A 14,094-nucleotide genomic window follows, 5' to 3' on the forward strand; every position below is an offset into this window, starting at 1 on the left:
ATTAAATCCTAAATTTGTGTTTGAAAATAGTAATGAGACATCAATCAAAATATCTGCCTAAAAAAGCTTCTATAATTTGATCTTTCGTTTTCAGCTAATTTCCAAAAAAAAAGCTATGCAATAAAAGAAGTTTATTAATGAAAAGAATTAACAACCAACCCACCCACACACACACTCTTTATCTCTCTACTCTAGCTACAAAGCGTAAAGGGGGAACACAACATGGGGGGGTGCTACGTCATCTACCAGAAAAAGAAAAGATTTATTTAATGTTTACTAGAATCGTCGACGGATCTAATAGCCTCCTTCTCCAGATCTCCATTTTAGGGGTTGCCAAATCTCTGTCACACTCACACCTTCCCCTTACTTCATTAAAAAAGCAACAATGTCGCCTCCCTCTCGTTGACTTCACCTCCAGATTCTTCCCAATGGACTCCTCGTCAAGCTCACTAGTCACCATTACAGATTCGATTTAACATCTAGAGATCCAGATGAAACGATCCGTCCGACCTCTCTTCAGCGCCGTCCTCTTCTGCTTCCTCGCCGCGACGCTCATCTGCAGAGTCGCCATTCGGCGGAGAAGCTTCTCCTTCAGCTCGGCGATAGCCGAGCTCGGCAGCACCTCCGGATTCATGACGGCGGAGGAGGTCGCGTTCAACGAGACGCTGCTCGAGTTCGCCGCCGTCGATCCCGGCGAGCCGAAGTTCAACCAGGAGGTGGATCTGATCTCCGATTACGACAACACGCGGAGAAGCCACCGCCGCTACTTCAGCTCCATGGCGACGCCGATCGGAGGAAGGAGGAGCAGAAGATACGTTCCGTCCAAGTTTCCGGTAACGAATCTTCGCTCCTCCCTTCAGGTCTCTCGTTACTGGTCAGAGTTCAAGAGGAACCTAAGGCTCTGGACTCGCACCAAAAAGGCTTACGAGCCTCGCATCATACTAGATTTGATTAGACTTATCAAGAATCCGATCGATTCTCGCCAAAACGGCGCCGTTTCCGTTTCTAGATACTCGTCTTGTGCGGTTGTTGGTAACAGCGGCACGTTGCTGACTAGCCAATACGGTGACGTCATCGATAAACACGAGATAGTGATTCGTCTCAACAACGCCAAAACGCAGAGTTTCGAGAAAAAGGTGGGATCGAAAACGAGCGTATCGTTCATAAACAGTAACATTCTCCACCAATGCGCGAGGAGAGAGCGTTGCCATTGCCATCCTTATGGAGATTCGGTACCTATAGTAATGTACATTTGCCAGCCGATTCATGTGTTGGACTACACCGTTTGCAAGCCCTCTCACAAAGCTCCTCTGGTCATCACTGACCCGAGATTCGACGTCCTGTGCGCTAGGATCGTGAAGTATTACTCCGTCAAGAAGTTCTTGGAAGAGAATAGAGCCGAAGGGTTTGGAGATTGGAGTAAAGGTCACGAAGGGTCTTTGTTTCACTACTCGTCGGGTATGCAGGCGGTGATGCTTGCGGTGGGGGTTTGTGAGAGAGTTAGCCTTTTCGGGTTTGGGAAGTTGAATTTGACCAAGCATCATTACCATACGAATCAGAAAGCAGAGCTGAAGCTTCATGACTATGAAGCGGAGTACAGATTGTATCACGACCTGGAGAACAATCCCAGGGCGGTTCCGTTCTTGCCGAAAGCGTTCAAGATCCCTTCGGTAAAAGTTTACCATTGAGTATATTGTCAGAAAAGAAGTTTTGTCAGAAAAGTTTGTTTCTTCAAGCGAAGAAAGCTTCTGCTCTGCTCTGTCATTTTGTGTAAGTACCAAAGATTTTGCTTTAGATCAGGCAGTTGCGAGCAAAGGGTGAGAGTGTTTTATACAATTTCGATTTGTCATGTCATGTCACACATATTTGATGAAAATGTATGGTAAATTTAGACGATATTCTTACATGATGTCAATCTAAAGCCGAAGGCAAAGTTGAGATCGTTCTGATGATGTGTTCTCTTACATTTTATAACGTTCGATTAGAATAAGATTTGAAAGCACGTCTATGTAATGAAAAGAGAGATTACAATATTTAGAAAGTCTCAAAGGAGGATTATCGTACAATAATGAAGTGAAGCACAACAATTTTCTCTTCTAAATACAAATGCATGAATGAGAGAAACAGAAAATTCACGTGCTTCACAAGATAACCACCCTTGATAAAAAAAAAAAAAAAAAGGAAATCCTAATTAAGACTGAAACAAAGTACAAGCTTATTACTAATCACTTAGATAAGCAGGGGTTTTACGCAAGCAACCAAATGCTCCCCGACAAATACATCCCTTGGAGAAAGAGAAGTTTTTGTTAGTGAGCATTATTTAAATTAACCTCTTCTTAAGGTTTAAATTTTAGTCGCAAAACACCCTAACATGCATGGTAATAGAACTAAAACACACCAAATACTTAAAACGCTCAAGACCTCAGATTTTACAAGTGTTAGGTAGACAGTGTGGGGTTCTATGTAGACTCACCGTAAATATATCCCAATAAGAAGATCTAAATTTTAAAATGTTGCTTCGGTTTCTTTGCTAAGTTGTTATATTTTGATGTAATTGAGTCTAAGTCTAACAAAGAATTTCTCCCTTTGCAAGATAGAAATTCGTTGTTAGACTCGATACTTTTTGTGGTTAGAAGCAACATTTGAAAATTCAGATCTTACCTATATGGACCGATGGATCCCACAGCCCCCCACGAGTCTACCTAACGTCGCTCTGATCACTCTGTGGTGACACACTCCGTATCCTCCTCAAACCCACCAAACGAAAGAGAAGGGTGAGGAGAGTGTCCATTACCAAAAGACTTGATGTGGTCTTTAAGAGACCTCTTGTGCTTAAAATCTGATCCACACGTACAATACCAAAGCTTCCCACAGTTTTTCTCATGAGTCCTCCAGTCACCTTTAACGGCCAACGCTTTGCCGCATTTTCCGCAAGAGAAAGGCTTGGAGCCATGCTTACGTTTGTAATGTGTCTGAAGCGTACGGAAGTCCTTCAAGGGCTTGGCACGTGGATGGTTGATGTTGTTCTTGCATCCTTCCGCGCAGCAGTAACATGGTAGACGCAGGATAGCTGCGGGTTGGGTTGTGCCTTTCAGTGAGTCTGCTCCTTTTCTGAACTCTGATCCATGTCCCCACATATGCATCTGTGTTGGGTACATTAATACATTAGAACGTAATATATATATCATTGCATTGATGTGGATAACTTATTTTTACAGTTATGTTTTATATATATGTGAGATGATTGAGTTTATGAATATTCATGTCCATTATGTTATAAATGGGACTCCAATGTTTGTCCAAGTTAGAAGTACACTTCCTAATATATATAATATATGTCACTCACAAGTTCAGTTAAAGAAACCATTGATGTAGAAAAAATATGTGTTTCCTGCTTAAAAGTAGGGATTGGTGTAATGTTTGTAAAATTAAAGTTGAGAGGAAAATAAGTATATATTGAATGGTAAAGTAAAGAATCCTAAGTAAAATACATATGAAATGAATGATACTTAATTAGAAGCCTTTTACTCATATTATCATTAGGTGAAGTAATCGATTGCATAGATTCAGTAAAAGTAGTGTGATCATTGTTTTTTTTTTTCCTTTTTTGTTTCTTTCTGAATTATACTTTACCAAATCCCACTCTGATTATTTTTGCTTTTTGGCTTTTCAACCAAAACGGCAACGCAAAATGAAAAAAAAGTCAAAAGATTTATGAAGATTTCTCAACTAATCCAGAAGTTATACACCCAAACTATCTTCTTTTAGGTGATTGGGGGTTATATATCTACTACTACGATGATTTACCAACCGAGATTAATTACCGTAAAATTAAGTCATTAAAGTTCATATTCTTTAATTTACAACTAAATTAAAGTCCTTTCATACTCTGTATGTAATGATGTTAGTTTCAGTACTCCTATATCTGTTTTCTTTTGTTCAAAACAAAAATCATGAAATTTGTTGTATTTGTGAAGGGGGAAAAGTTGTTTAAAATTAAAGGTATATTAAGAAATATTTCTTTTCAGAAGATATAGCCGTAAATGTAATACCTTATGAAATATTTCAATGGACAAATGCAAAGGTAAAGTTGACATAGGGACAATGTTTCTTACTTTGTTAATATGACACAAAGTGATAATGTTTTGACATAAAATGCAAGATTTGGTGAATTAGTGGATGTGTACCAAAGCAACTAGGATAAAGATGATAAGAGAAAAGACGTACCTGCATGTTATTGTACCTATTGAAGGTTTTGCTGCAAATAGTGCAAGCGAATTGCATTGGACCGACATGAATCTGAGCGGGACTTGGTATCCAAAACCTCTTCCCACAGACTTCCATATCCAAATCATTCATCTCCTCATCAATGATCATCTTCCTTCTCTTCTTCATCATCACCACTCCATCATCTATCATCTCTCTCTTGATGGGGCTCTTCTGGTGATGATCGGATGTTGTATCAGAATCATCCTCCACCGAGCTACCACGGTGATAGTTAGGCAATCCGATCTGGAGAGTCACCACATCATCATCATCCTTCTCTTCTTTGATATCGTCCAAAGCTTGACTTTCATTTTCCATGAGCTTGTTTAAAAGAGGCAAGCATTGGATAGACGTGTTGAGTGGTTCTTGTGTTTGGTATGAGAATAGAGATCTTTCCAACATACTCTGGTGGTTTGATCTTGATATAACAACATCTTTGGTCTTGATACGGAATAACAAAGAAGAAGAAGACGACGATGGAGCTTTAAGCCATTCAATGAAGCTTGGAGATTCAAAACTTAAACCCATCTCATGAAGATTCCTCAAACTCATCTCTCTCTCCCCCCTCTTTTTTCTTTCTCTCTCTCTCCCTCTCCCTCTCAAGAAGATGTGTAGGATTAGTAGGAAAAGGTTATATAATCATCAAACTTCCTGATGTGTGTGTAGGTTCGTCAAAATAGGTCCCTTAGTTTTGTGTTTTTCTTCCTACCCCCAATACGTATAGTTAGATATGATAATGTTCGCACGTGTCAACGTACGCGTTTACACAAAGGAGAAAAAAGAGTGTAATTCTCTTAATAATAGTGTGGTGGGTCTTATACTTCATATAGTGAAAAGGAGATGCACCAGCACAAGGCTTTTCAATGAAAGAGAATCCTAAGGACTCTTTCATTGAGACAATTTATTTTCTTCTTTACACTCTTTTCATTTCACATTAGTATTACTAGGTAACATTTTATACCCAACAAATACGATATCATTTCATCATTTTATAGTCATGATTATCTTTTAAGTGCATATATACCGGCAAAACGAAATTCATCATTACATCAAAACAACAATTTCAACATCATTTTAGCCGTGTTTTAAGGGATCAATGATAAAAGCGAATTACTATAAACTCACGCGTTCTTTTTTATTGACGTTTGATGATTCAAGTAGCAGATATTACACGAACTTTGATGATGATGTATTAATACTATTCCAAGAGTTTCCTAGGACTCAGCTCCATGTAATAGTAGATGAATTAACATAGCGGGAAACATACGGTTGGAACTTGGTTCATTCAGAGTACTTGTCTAAAAATTATGAGAACCTTAAAGTTTTAATTAATGCTGTGACGTCCAATTCATTATATATACTGACAAAGACTAAAACAAAATAATTAAATGATGTACACATAGTATTTTGTATTTACATAGACTTACACTAATTAAAACATCTAATTGTTCAGTGTCGTTGGTGTTAAGTAGAAATTAACTTGGAAATTTTGAGTGATTACTGAAAGGCTTTGGTTTGCACCACCACTAATTAATCAATGCAGTGATACATACTTGCTTCCAAAATATAATTTAAATGATATATTTATAGATTCAAGGTTTAAATAATGATGAAAGGATTAGTAGTTGGAAAGATTACTTTGGAAGAGAATGAGGTAGTGGAGTTTGACCTATAAGCACAAAATTTTAGTATAAAATACATTGAAAAAGAAGATCTTCACCGCAGAAAATGTTGAAGGTAACGGCAGTTTAGTCAATACCTGAAGGAATAAAATACTTAAAGATCTAATCTATACATGTAATTAAATAAACAGAAGTACAATAATCATGAAGCGAAACTACAAGCTTATTCAATGTATGTGTGTTATAAATTTGTAATCATTCACGGAAAATCTATGGTTTAATTATATGCGACATACTAGTCTATGGTTTTATCATTTTCTGAAGCGTACTTGAACCGCTAGTCAATCATCCAACACAGGACGGTGCAAACTTGCTGTAGTATTTTGTATTCTTATATTTTTCTAAACTAGGTGTCTGTAAAAAAATTTAAAATATTTTTTAACAAATAAATATAAATTATATTTTAAAATAAATTTTTATTAATATTGTAAATTTTCTTTTTCGTATCAATATTTTAATATAAATTTGATTTAATTAAAAATAAAAATTAAATTTAAGAATATGCATGTATATATTTGAAATTATAATCTTAGATAGATTTTTATATCTATTTATTTTAATTAAATATATTAAATAAATTTTTAAAAGTTGCATAATTACCAAAAATTAAAATTAAACAATATTTATAAAATTTATAGATATACAAGAAAATAATGATTTTACGATTAAATTTTTATAATTTTCTAAAAAAAATGTATACATTTTTGAAAATTTTAGTTATAAAATTTTAGAATTTAAAAATATATAATTAAATTATATTTCAAAATTTATAATGCCATATTTGAATATATTTATTTTAATGATGATTTATGAGTTATTCCCATATTCTAAAAAAAATTTCCAAAAATATAAATTGACATTAAATGTAATATATGAGTTATTACCATATTTTAAAAAGTTTACTAAAAATATAAATTAACATTAAATGCAATTGTCCAGGTCATATTAAGCTATACGACATGTTATCAATTTCATTAGTCATGTCATATTTGTTTTGTGAAATTGACTGTAGAAAAGACATGTGGCAAAAACACTTCGCAAATATAGTCTAGGGGATAGTAAAAAGAGAAATTCTCTAGGAAAGTGTTTTTAAGTTTTTGTCATAAAAATAGATTTCAATGAAGAAAATGACCAAAATAAGTTTTATCACCCTATGACTAACTAATTTAGATATAGGGTTTAGAATTAATGAGTGAAGTTTTTGGGATAAAATTTCAAATTTTAAAAAAATAAAAAAAACAAATATTCAAAATTTTAAAATAAAAAGAAGCTATTTTGGTCATTTTTTTTTTTTTTGAGGGCTAATTTTGTGATAAAAGTTGTTTTATTAAGGAAAACTATAGTTCTAAAATATTAAATGGGAATTACTTGAAAAGTTTATTGATCCATGATGGTTATAAACCGGAACCAGAATTTAATCCGAACGTTTTGACCTCAAACCCTCCGAATCAGCTAGAGACTCCGGACGTTTGACCTTAAACCCTAATCCTCCTTCTCTTTCACTCCAATAAACATACTTTTTTGAAGACTCGCTTTCGCGCGCCGACGATCAATGCAAGGGAATCGCGACGGCTCGTGGCCCCTACGCGCCACCGCGAACGGTGGAAGCGGCGGGTACCATCCTCAACCCACTCGTGTCTACTCCAATTTCAATATCCAACAGCCGATCAGATACAATCTCCAAACCCAGCAGAATCTCAACTTCGCTCATCCACAACAAATCCCAACCTTCCGTCCTCACCAGTTTCCGCAGAGCGGTGATAGTGGTTGGTCTCGAGTCCACGGATCAAGTGGCAATGTAGAAGCCATACGAATCGATAACGCCGTCAAGGAGACGCGTGGATCGCTCGTCGCTGCCGGAGAGAACGTTTCTTCGATCAGAGTGTCGCAAACCGTTCTAGCACAACTACAACAGCAGCCTGATTCTCAGCTATCCTTGGGGATGCAGATGCAAGACGTTCCTTCGCTTCGCCAGCTCATGACCCTTGAAGGCAAGGTAAAAAGTTAATTCCTTTTGTTTTTTTTTTTTACTTTTTTAACCGTTTGAGAATCTTTAGTATTGTGATGTTGCTTGTAGATATATGCGTTTATCCACTGCTTCGTTGGCGCTAGAGGGATCGTGACTTTGCATGATTTGGAAGTTGCAGTATGCCGAAACGAGTTTGTTGATTGTTTTGATGATCTAAAGTTGGGACCTTTGCTAAGGCATCCACTTGTGTTGCTCTATTTCCCGTCTATCTCCGGTTCTACTGGTTCAGTTCAGATCACTAGCGAGGAGATAATATCGTTTCTTGATAGCTATCTGAGCACTTACGGTATGGACGATGTTAAGCTCGATGACTTCCTTGATTATGTTGCTGAGAAGAAGTCTGTTATAGGCAAGGAGAAGCTTGGTGTGCGTATTCAGAGCTTGCGGTATGATATTGTGTTCTCAAGATTCTGTTGTATAAATTGATTGTATAATTTATAGTTTAAGCTGCTTTACCTGATTGTAGCTGACTGTTTTATAGGATGTATGTATCTTTCATTCAAGATGCAAAGAGACAAGAGGGCGAAACATTGGAGACCTTGCTGACTGGGCTGCATCAGAAGCATCACATCCCCTCATCAAAGAAACAACGACAAGTTAAATCCATTACAGTCTCTGAGCAAGATGACTTGGCTGTTTTACATCAGAAGGATTCTTGTGGCAAGCATACAACGTTTAATTCATCAAGCTCAGATGACGATGATAGTGATGATTATGAGGTTAAATATGTTGTTAATAGCTCTGACCATGTAAGTAGTTGTCCATATCCATCTGTTGCAGAAGAGGTGAAGAAACTTGGGAGGTCTAAAAAGAAAAGGAAAGCAGAAACTAAGAAAAGGAAGGCAGAAACTCGTAGTCATGAAAAATCTGATTTGTCCAAACAGCTTAGAAGAAGCCCCTCTAAATTACGTAGGGGACATGTGAAACGTGAGCATGAGATGGCTAAACTGGCGGTTGATTCTGATACTAAGCAGGTTTTCAGTTTCAATGAGGCTGATTTCACACTCTCTGAAGGAGCTTTGAGATTGTTCATTTCGACTTGGAAGGGCGCATGTAAAGAGCTAAGCATGTCAATGGTAAGTCCATGTTGAGTATATTGAGACTGGAGTATTATTTGACTATTATTTGAATCATGTATAAGATAAATCTTTTTGCCTGAATCTGATAGTGAATTATCTTAAGCGTGGAGCAGTAGTGAAGCTGTATATTTGTTTATTCTCTAATGCTCTCTTCTATTTTTGTAGTTTGTCGAGAAGATATTGTCTTTTTACAACTTGAGAGGCTCCGAAGCACAACCTAAGACTAAGAGTAAAAGAGCCAAAGCTATGTCATCATTTCCATTTGTTGGATTACTACATGTCGCTGTGAGTCAGTGGTCATATAAATTCAGTTTTAACGTTTCTGCATTTTTCCTTTTGTGTGATTTCCTGAGATGCATTTTTCTTTGCTTCCGTGTTTTTATTAATTCAACTGAAGAGTTTTGTTAGCAGTGTCTGTTAATGCCTCATATTTCTATGTCTGAAGTTGCCGTTCTCAGGGAAGCCTATCTACTCCTTGTTTTGGAAACACTTGTTTTTTTTTTCTGTGAAATAGCTTTAAGGTCCCAAATGATGTCGTTTGTGAGTCTTATGTCCGTCGGAAGTGAGTATATTTTCTCAACAGTGAAGGAAGCGGGGTAGTTTCACCTTTGAGTATATATTTCTGCCCCTTTGTTATATTATGCCAAGTTGAAGAGATATTTGACTTTTACTGTGGAACGCAGCCTCACTAGTTTGAGTATTTTCTGTGATGCCTCCTTTTCAAAGCTAGACCATTTCCACTCATATGTCTACAACTACTTAGTTTTAGGCTGTTACTCTTAGTTTTTTTTTCTTTTCTGCTTCTTCTTGTGCACCTTCTTTTTTTCCTTTCTGTGTAGTTCAAATGTCCCTACTCTTGCGCTGAGACTTAGCACCCAGTTGGAAAGTCTTAGTGTTGAGTAACACAAATTTAAAAGCTTGCCTAGTTCAGCTTTGCTCTTTGATTATGCATGTGCACATGACGATGTCACTGTGGCAGCCTGAAAAAAGGATAAATGTTGCGCCCCTTTTCTCGCCCAGTCCCTACTTCCTCTCAATATCTTCTTGAAGTAATAATTAATGAAAACCTCCCAAGTTCTCAGGTCGCCGATTCGGTCCTTGTGATAAATCCGTAGGGGAATGTCTGAGACTGAAACCTGGTTGCATTTATGAAATTATGCCTTGCTGTTTCTGTTTACACCTGAATTTGACATGAAGTTTGTAGCGTCTGAAAAAAAAAACTCATCTGGTTCCATGTCCTGTGGCAAAAGCATCCAGTTCAGTGTTCCATAAGTCTGCTGCTGCACTGTCTTTCTTCGTTTCCTTTTGCTAAAGGAAAAGTTGCCGTAATTGAATAGTAACTTTGTTTTTTCTTCTTTTAATCAGAGAGAGCTTGTAACAGAGGCTCTTGAGGAACAGAAACCAATGGAGATCACAAATAGAAACTTGGTAGCTGGATACGATAATAGTGCAGGCACAAGTTCACGAGCTACGAAGCCACCAATCCCATTGCATACCATGATGAGTAGTAGCTCAACCTCAGGGAATCTTGCTCATGAATGGAACAACTCCATCTCAACTGACTTGAGCACGAGAGATCAGTTTCACACCGGCACAGATCGGGCTACACTTTTGCAATACACTGGTAAAAAAGGTGAAGAGATCGCTTTCAGGTACTATGCTGCAAAATACGGCAAGGACGCTGTGGTTAGCTGGATAAACGAGCAAAGCGAGACCGGGTTACCTTACGACCTAGTAATCAAAAACAGAGGTGGGAAGAAAGAGTACATAGAGGTGAAAGCAACGGTATCAGCAGCTAAAGATTCTTTCAACTTGACGGTGAAGGAGTGGCAATTTGCAAATGAGAAAGGAGAGAGTTACGTGATTGCTCATGTTTTATTAGGCAACAGTAATGCCATCCTCACACAGCATAGGAATCTTGTCAAGCTATGCCAAGAGGGTCATCTCAGGTTAATGATTATCATGCCCAATCAGCGAAACGGCGCCAAAATTGAATTCTAAATCCCAAGATTGGTAAGTTAGCAGTGGCATGAACTTAATTAAGATGTAAAGACAGCCAGCATATTAAAAACATGAAGGATGGTTTAGCCAAAGGAATCAGAAGAGGATTGTTTTGTTTGTTCTTCTCACTTGGTTTATCCACTCAAATTCAGGGAAGCCAAAGGAATCAGAAGAGGATTGTTTTGTTTGTTCTTCTCACTTGGTTTATCCACTCAAATTCAGGGAGGCTGGATACTTTTTTTTTTTTTTTTTTTTTTTTTTTTTTTTTTGGGAGCAACACTTGTTTTTTCTTCAAGTAACTCAAATTCAGGGAGACTGGATACTTGCCCATAAAAGCCCATATTTTTGACAATTAAAAGCCCATTTTGACAATTTGAAAGCCCATTATGTTCTTATACCAAAAACCGGTTATGTGACATGGCATCCAATACTTGGAGGCTAGATTTTTATGTGTAGATAGAAGTATAAAACCCTTTGAGATAAGGAATATTCCATAATTCCAGAAAAAACTTAGATGTTGGAGAAATTTATATTTTCAAGGAATTATTGTGGGAAGTTTCTAAATTTTCATATGCAAAAACGTTAACTTGTGGGAGAAGCAAAACTGAGATTGGTGAATTGACAGTGGCGTCTGAAGTTTAACAAAGGCAGCGAAAAGGATAAACTCTGGAGAATTTTTTTTTTTTGGTTAGGCAAAGGAATCAGAAGAGGAATATTTGGTTTGGTCTTCTAAAATTCTTTATTCCTATTCAAATTCTATACACCAAGGAGGGGCTCTACTTGCTTTTTCTACAAGTAGCCGTCTTCTTTATCAATCATCATCATTATCTTGTGCACATAAAGATAAAATAGATCATTTCTTTGACCATTCAATCAGTTCTGTGTTCCTCCCAGATTCAAGGCAAATTATCTTCTCTTCTGGTATGTCTTCTTCTGTTCTAAAACTTGCGATGATGTTATTGGTTTTGCCATTTTTCACACCCAAATTAATGAACTTGCTACAACTAAAAATCATTTATCTTCATGTATAGTGACTAATAAGTGTTTGATGGGGGATACTTGCGAAAATTCAAATAGAGTTAAGCTTCGTGATGGGAGACTCTTAGCTTATAGAGAAAGTGGAGTTCCAAAGGAGGAAGCTAAGTACAAGATTATTCTTGTTCATGGCTTTGGAAGCTCTAAAGACATGAACTTCTCTGCCTCAAAAGTAAAACATACTCTCTGTTATGTTCATTTCTTTGGGGAGAAAAAATCTGACCTGGACTTGGTTTTTCAGGAGCTTATACAAGAGCTTGGAGTGTATCTTCTATTCTATGACCGTTCTGGATATGGAGACTCGGATGCAAACACTAAACGTTCCCTTAAAAGTGAAGTTGATGACATAGCAGAACTTGCAGATCATTTGGAGATAGGACCTAAGTTTTACCTCATTGGAATCTCCATGGGATCTTACCCAACTTGGGGTTGTCTAAAACACATACCTCAAAGGCAATAATCAATCACTCCTTAAACCAAATAAGTTCTCAATACTTTAAGTAAACTAGTGAGAGTATCCTATCTTCTTTTGCAGGCTATCCGGTGTGGCTTTTGTTGCTCCAGTTGTGAACTATCGCTGGCCATCGCTTCCTAAGAAGCTTATAAAGAAAGACTACCGGAGAGGTATTATCAGATGGTGTTTAAGAATATCAAGATTTGCACCTGGACTGTTACATTGGTGGGTTGTACAGAAGGTCATACCATCAAACAGCTCGGTTCTTGAGAGCAATCCAGTCTACTTCAACAGCCATGACGTGGAGGTTCTCAAGCGTACCACCGGCTTTCCCATGCTTACCAAGGTCACACTCAATCCCTAGTTTTCTTGCAATCTCATAGTGACGATTCTAATATCTCTCTCTCTCTCTCTCTCTCTACCTTATAGGATAAGCTACGCGAAAGAAATGTTTTCGATACGCTAAGAGACGATTTTGTGGCTTGTTTCGGGCAATGGAACTTCGAACCAGCGGATCTAAACATCACTGAAGAAAGCTCTGTCCACATCTGGCATGGGAAGGAAGACAAAGTCGTCCCGTTTCAACTTCAAAGATGCATTCTCCAGAAGCAGCCTTTGATCAACTACCACGAGATCCCTCAAGGCGGACATCTCATCGTCCACTACGACGGCACTTGCGACGCGATTCTACGCTCTCTATTGCTCGGTGAAGAACACAAAATGTACAAACCAGTTCTTGATTCTTGATTCAAAAGTGTGACAATGACATTTACATTAATGTATATAAACTGTGTGTTTTGAACGAAGTAAATGGATTAGCAAAAGTTGTACAAAATGATAAGCAGATGATCAGATACTACTCGGATTATTATCATTATCACTGATCAGACGATCGAAACGTCGTCAATCGTTTGAAACGAGCCTCAACAGATCAACCGCCTTCTTCCTTCCTTTATTACTCCCGCTCTCAGCAACGTACACGATCCCTTCCATAGCTCCTTCATCCGCACCAGACGCAACCGCAGACGCAACTTCCGAACGCGCTTCGTCCCCGCCGCACCTCGCTAAATTCAAAAGCGCGCTGACCGCGTTCTCCTTGATCCGAAGGCTCGAGCCGGTGCACGGATCCAGCAGATCCGCCAGCACGCTGGCTCCGGAGACTCTCCTCATCCCTTCCTCGCTCTCCTCGCACCCGGCGACTTGCGCCATAACCGCCGTCGCGTCCTCCACGATCCCGCACCGCGAGTCCTTCACGATGAGGGAGAAGAGCGCCGGGATCGCGCCGAGGGAGATCATCGTTGATCTGTTCGCCGGGCAGAGAGCGACGGCGAAGAGCGCCTTGAGCGCGTCTTTGATCGATCTCGGGTGCGAGTCTTGGTACCTGATGACGTGGATGAGAGAGAAGATGATGTCTCGCTTCGATCCGACGACGGGGCGGTAAGACTCCTCCGCGATCAGGAGGCTGTAGATCGCGGCGGCGGAGGATTGGACCGCGGCGGGGGAGGTGGTGGTGTCGTGGTGGCGGAGCGCGTGGGAGAGCGCGTCGAG

The 14,094-nt window shown here is 38.5% G+C and overlaps 5 protein-coding genes across 6 annotated transcripts; 3 read left to right on the forward strand and 2 right to left on the reverse strand.

Annotated features, from left to right (window-relative positions):
* Positions 1-159: 159 nt before the first annotated feature.
* LOC106296041 (alpha-N-acetylgalactosaminide alpha-2,6-sialyltransferase 2) lies at positions 160-2,192 on the forward strand. The gene has a single exon (XM_013732084.1). It carries the CDS (start codon positions 492-494, stop codon positions 1,686-1,688), a length of 1,197 nt encoding a protein of 398 aa, XP_013587538.1. The 5' UTR covers positions 160-491; the 3' UTR covers positions 1,689-2,192.
* On the reverse strand, positions 1,988-4,943 carry LOC106296042 (zinc finger protein WIP3). The gene is made up of 2 exons (XM_013732085.1): positions 4,228-4,943; positions 1,988-3,143 (listed from the first exon to the last, which is right to left on the reverse strand). The coding sequence occupies exons 1-2, from the start codon at positions 4,816-4,818 to the stop codon at positions 2,718-2,720; spliced, it is 1,017 nt and encodes a 338-aa protein (XP_013587539.1). The 5' UTR covers positions 4,819-4,943; the 3' UTR covers positions 1,988-2,717.
* A 2,491-nt stretch (positions 4,944-7,434) lies between these two features.
* LOC106343406 lies at positions 7,435-11,226 on the forward strand. The gene is made up of 5 exons (XM_013782605.1): positions 7,435-7,944; positions 8,026-8,363; positions 8,459-9,053; positions 9,222-9,341; positions 10,422-11,226. Exons 1-5 carry the CDS (start codon positions 7,501-7,503, stop codon positions 11,055-11,057), a joined length of 2,133 nt encoding a protein of 710 aa, XP_013638059.1. The 5' UTR covers positions 7,435-7,500; the 3' UTR covers positions 11,058-11,226.
* Positions 11,227-11,538: 312 nt separating this feature from the next.
* Positions 11,539-13,366, forward strand: LOC106295449. 2 transcript variants are annotated; one of them, XM_013731351.1, is made up of 5 exons: positions 11,539-11,978; positions 12,089-12,264; positions 12,334-12,545; positions 12,628-12,892; positions 12,976-13,366. In XM_013731351.1, the coding sequence occupies exons 2-5, from the start codon at positions 12,106-12,108 to the stop codon at positions 13,291-13,293; spliced, it is 954 nt and encodes a 317-aa protein (XP_013586805.1). In that variant the 5' UTR covers positions 11,539-11,978; positions 12,089-12,105; the 3' UTR covers positions 13,294-13,366. The 2 variants fall into 2 exon arrangements, with proteins under 2 accessions (XP_013586805.1, XP_013586807.1); XM_013731353.1 differs by having other exon boundaries at positions 12,135-12,264.
* A 44-nt stretch (positions 13,367-13,410) lies between these two features.
* On the reverse strand, positions 13,411-14,094 carry LOC106344272 (U-box domain-containing protein 41-like; the record flags this gene model as incomplete). The annotated part of the gene is made up of 1 exon (XM_013783681.1): positions 13,411-14,094. A coding segment is annotated over one exon (645 nt), but the record flags the coding sequence as incomplete, so codon positions are not given.

This window comes from Brassica oleracea, chromosome C5, assembly GCF_000695525.1.
Source record: "Brassica oleracea var. oleracea cultivar TO1000 chromosome C5, BOL, whole genome shotgun sequence".
Classification (NCBI taxonomy): Eukaryota; Viridiplantae; Streptophyta; class Magnoliopsida; order Brassicales; family Brassicaceae; genus Brassica; species Brassica oleracea.

What these genes read in the sequence shown, in the direction of transcription:
- LOC106296041 (XM_013732084.1), top strand. Translation starts at nt 492, where the DNA reads ATGAAACGATCCGTCCGACCTCTCTTCAGCGCCGTCCTCTTCTGCTTC.
- LOC106296042 (XM_013732085.1), bottom strand. Translation starts at nt 4,818, where the DNA reads ATGAGTTTGAGGAATCTTCATGAGATGGGTTTAAGTTTTGAATCTCCA. An exon ending in ATAGGTACAATAACATGCAG is followed by an intron (nt 3,144 to 4,227) that starts GTACGTCTTTTC and finishes TACCCAACACAG; the next exon opens with ATGCATATGTGGGGACATGG.
- LOC106343406 (XM_013782605.1), top strand. Translation starts at nt 7,501, where the DNA reads ATGCAAGGGAATCGCGACGGCTCGTGGCCCCTACGCGCCACCGCGAAC. An exon ending in TCATGACCCTTGAAGGCAAG is followed by an intron (nt 7,945 to 8,025) that starts GTAAAAAGTTAA and finishes TGTTGCTTGTAG; the next exon opens with ATATATGCGTTTATCCACTG. An exon ending in AAGAGCTAAGCATGTCAATG is followed by an intron (nt 9,054 to 9,221) that starts GTAAGTCCATGT and finishes CTATTTTTGTAG; the next exon opens with TTTGTCGAGAAGATATTGTC.
- LOC106295449 (XM_013731351.1), top strand. Translation starts at nt 12,106, where the DNA reads ATGGGGGATACTTGCGAAAATTCAAATAGAGTTAAGCTTCGTGATGGG. An exon ending in CTAAAACACATACCTCAAAG is followed by an intron (nt 12,546 to 12,627) that starts GCAATAATCAAT and finishes CTTCTTTTGCAG; the next exon opens with GCTATCCGGTGTGGCTTTTG. An exon ending in GCTTTCCCATGCTTACCAAG is followed by an intron (nt 12,893 to 12,975) that starts GTCACACTCAAT and finishes TCTACCTTATAG; the next exon opens with GATAAGCTACGCGAAAGAAA.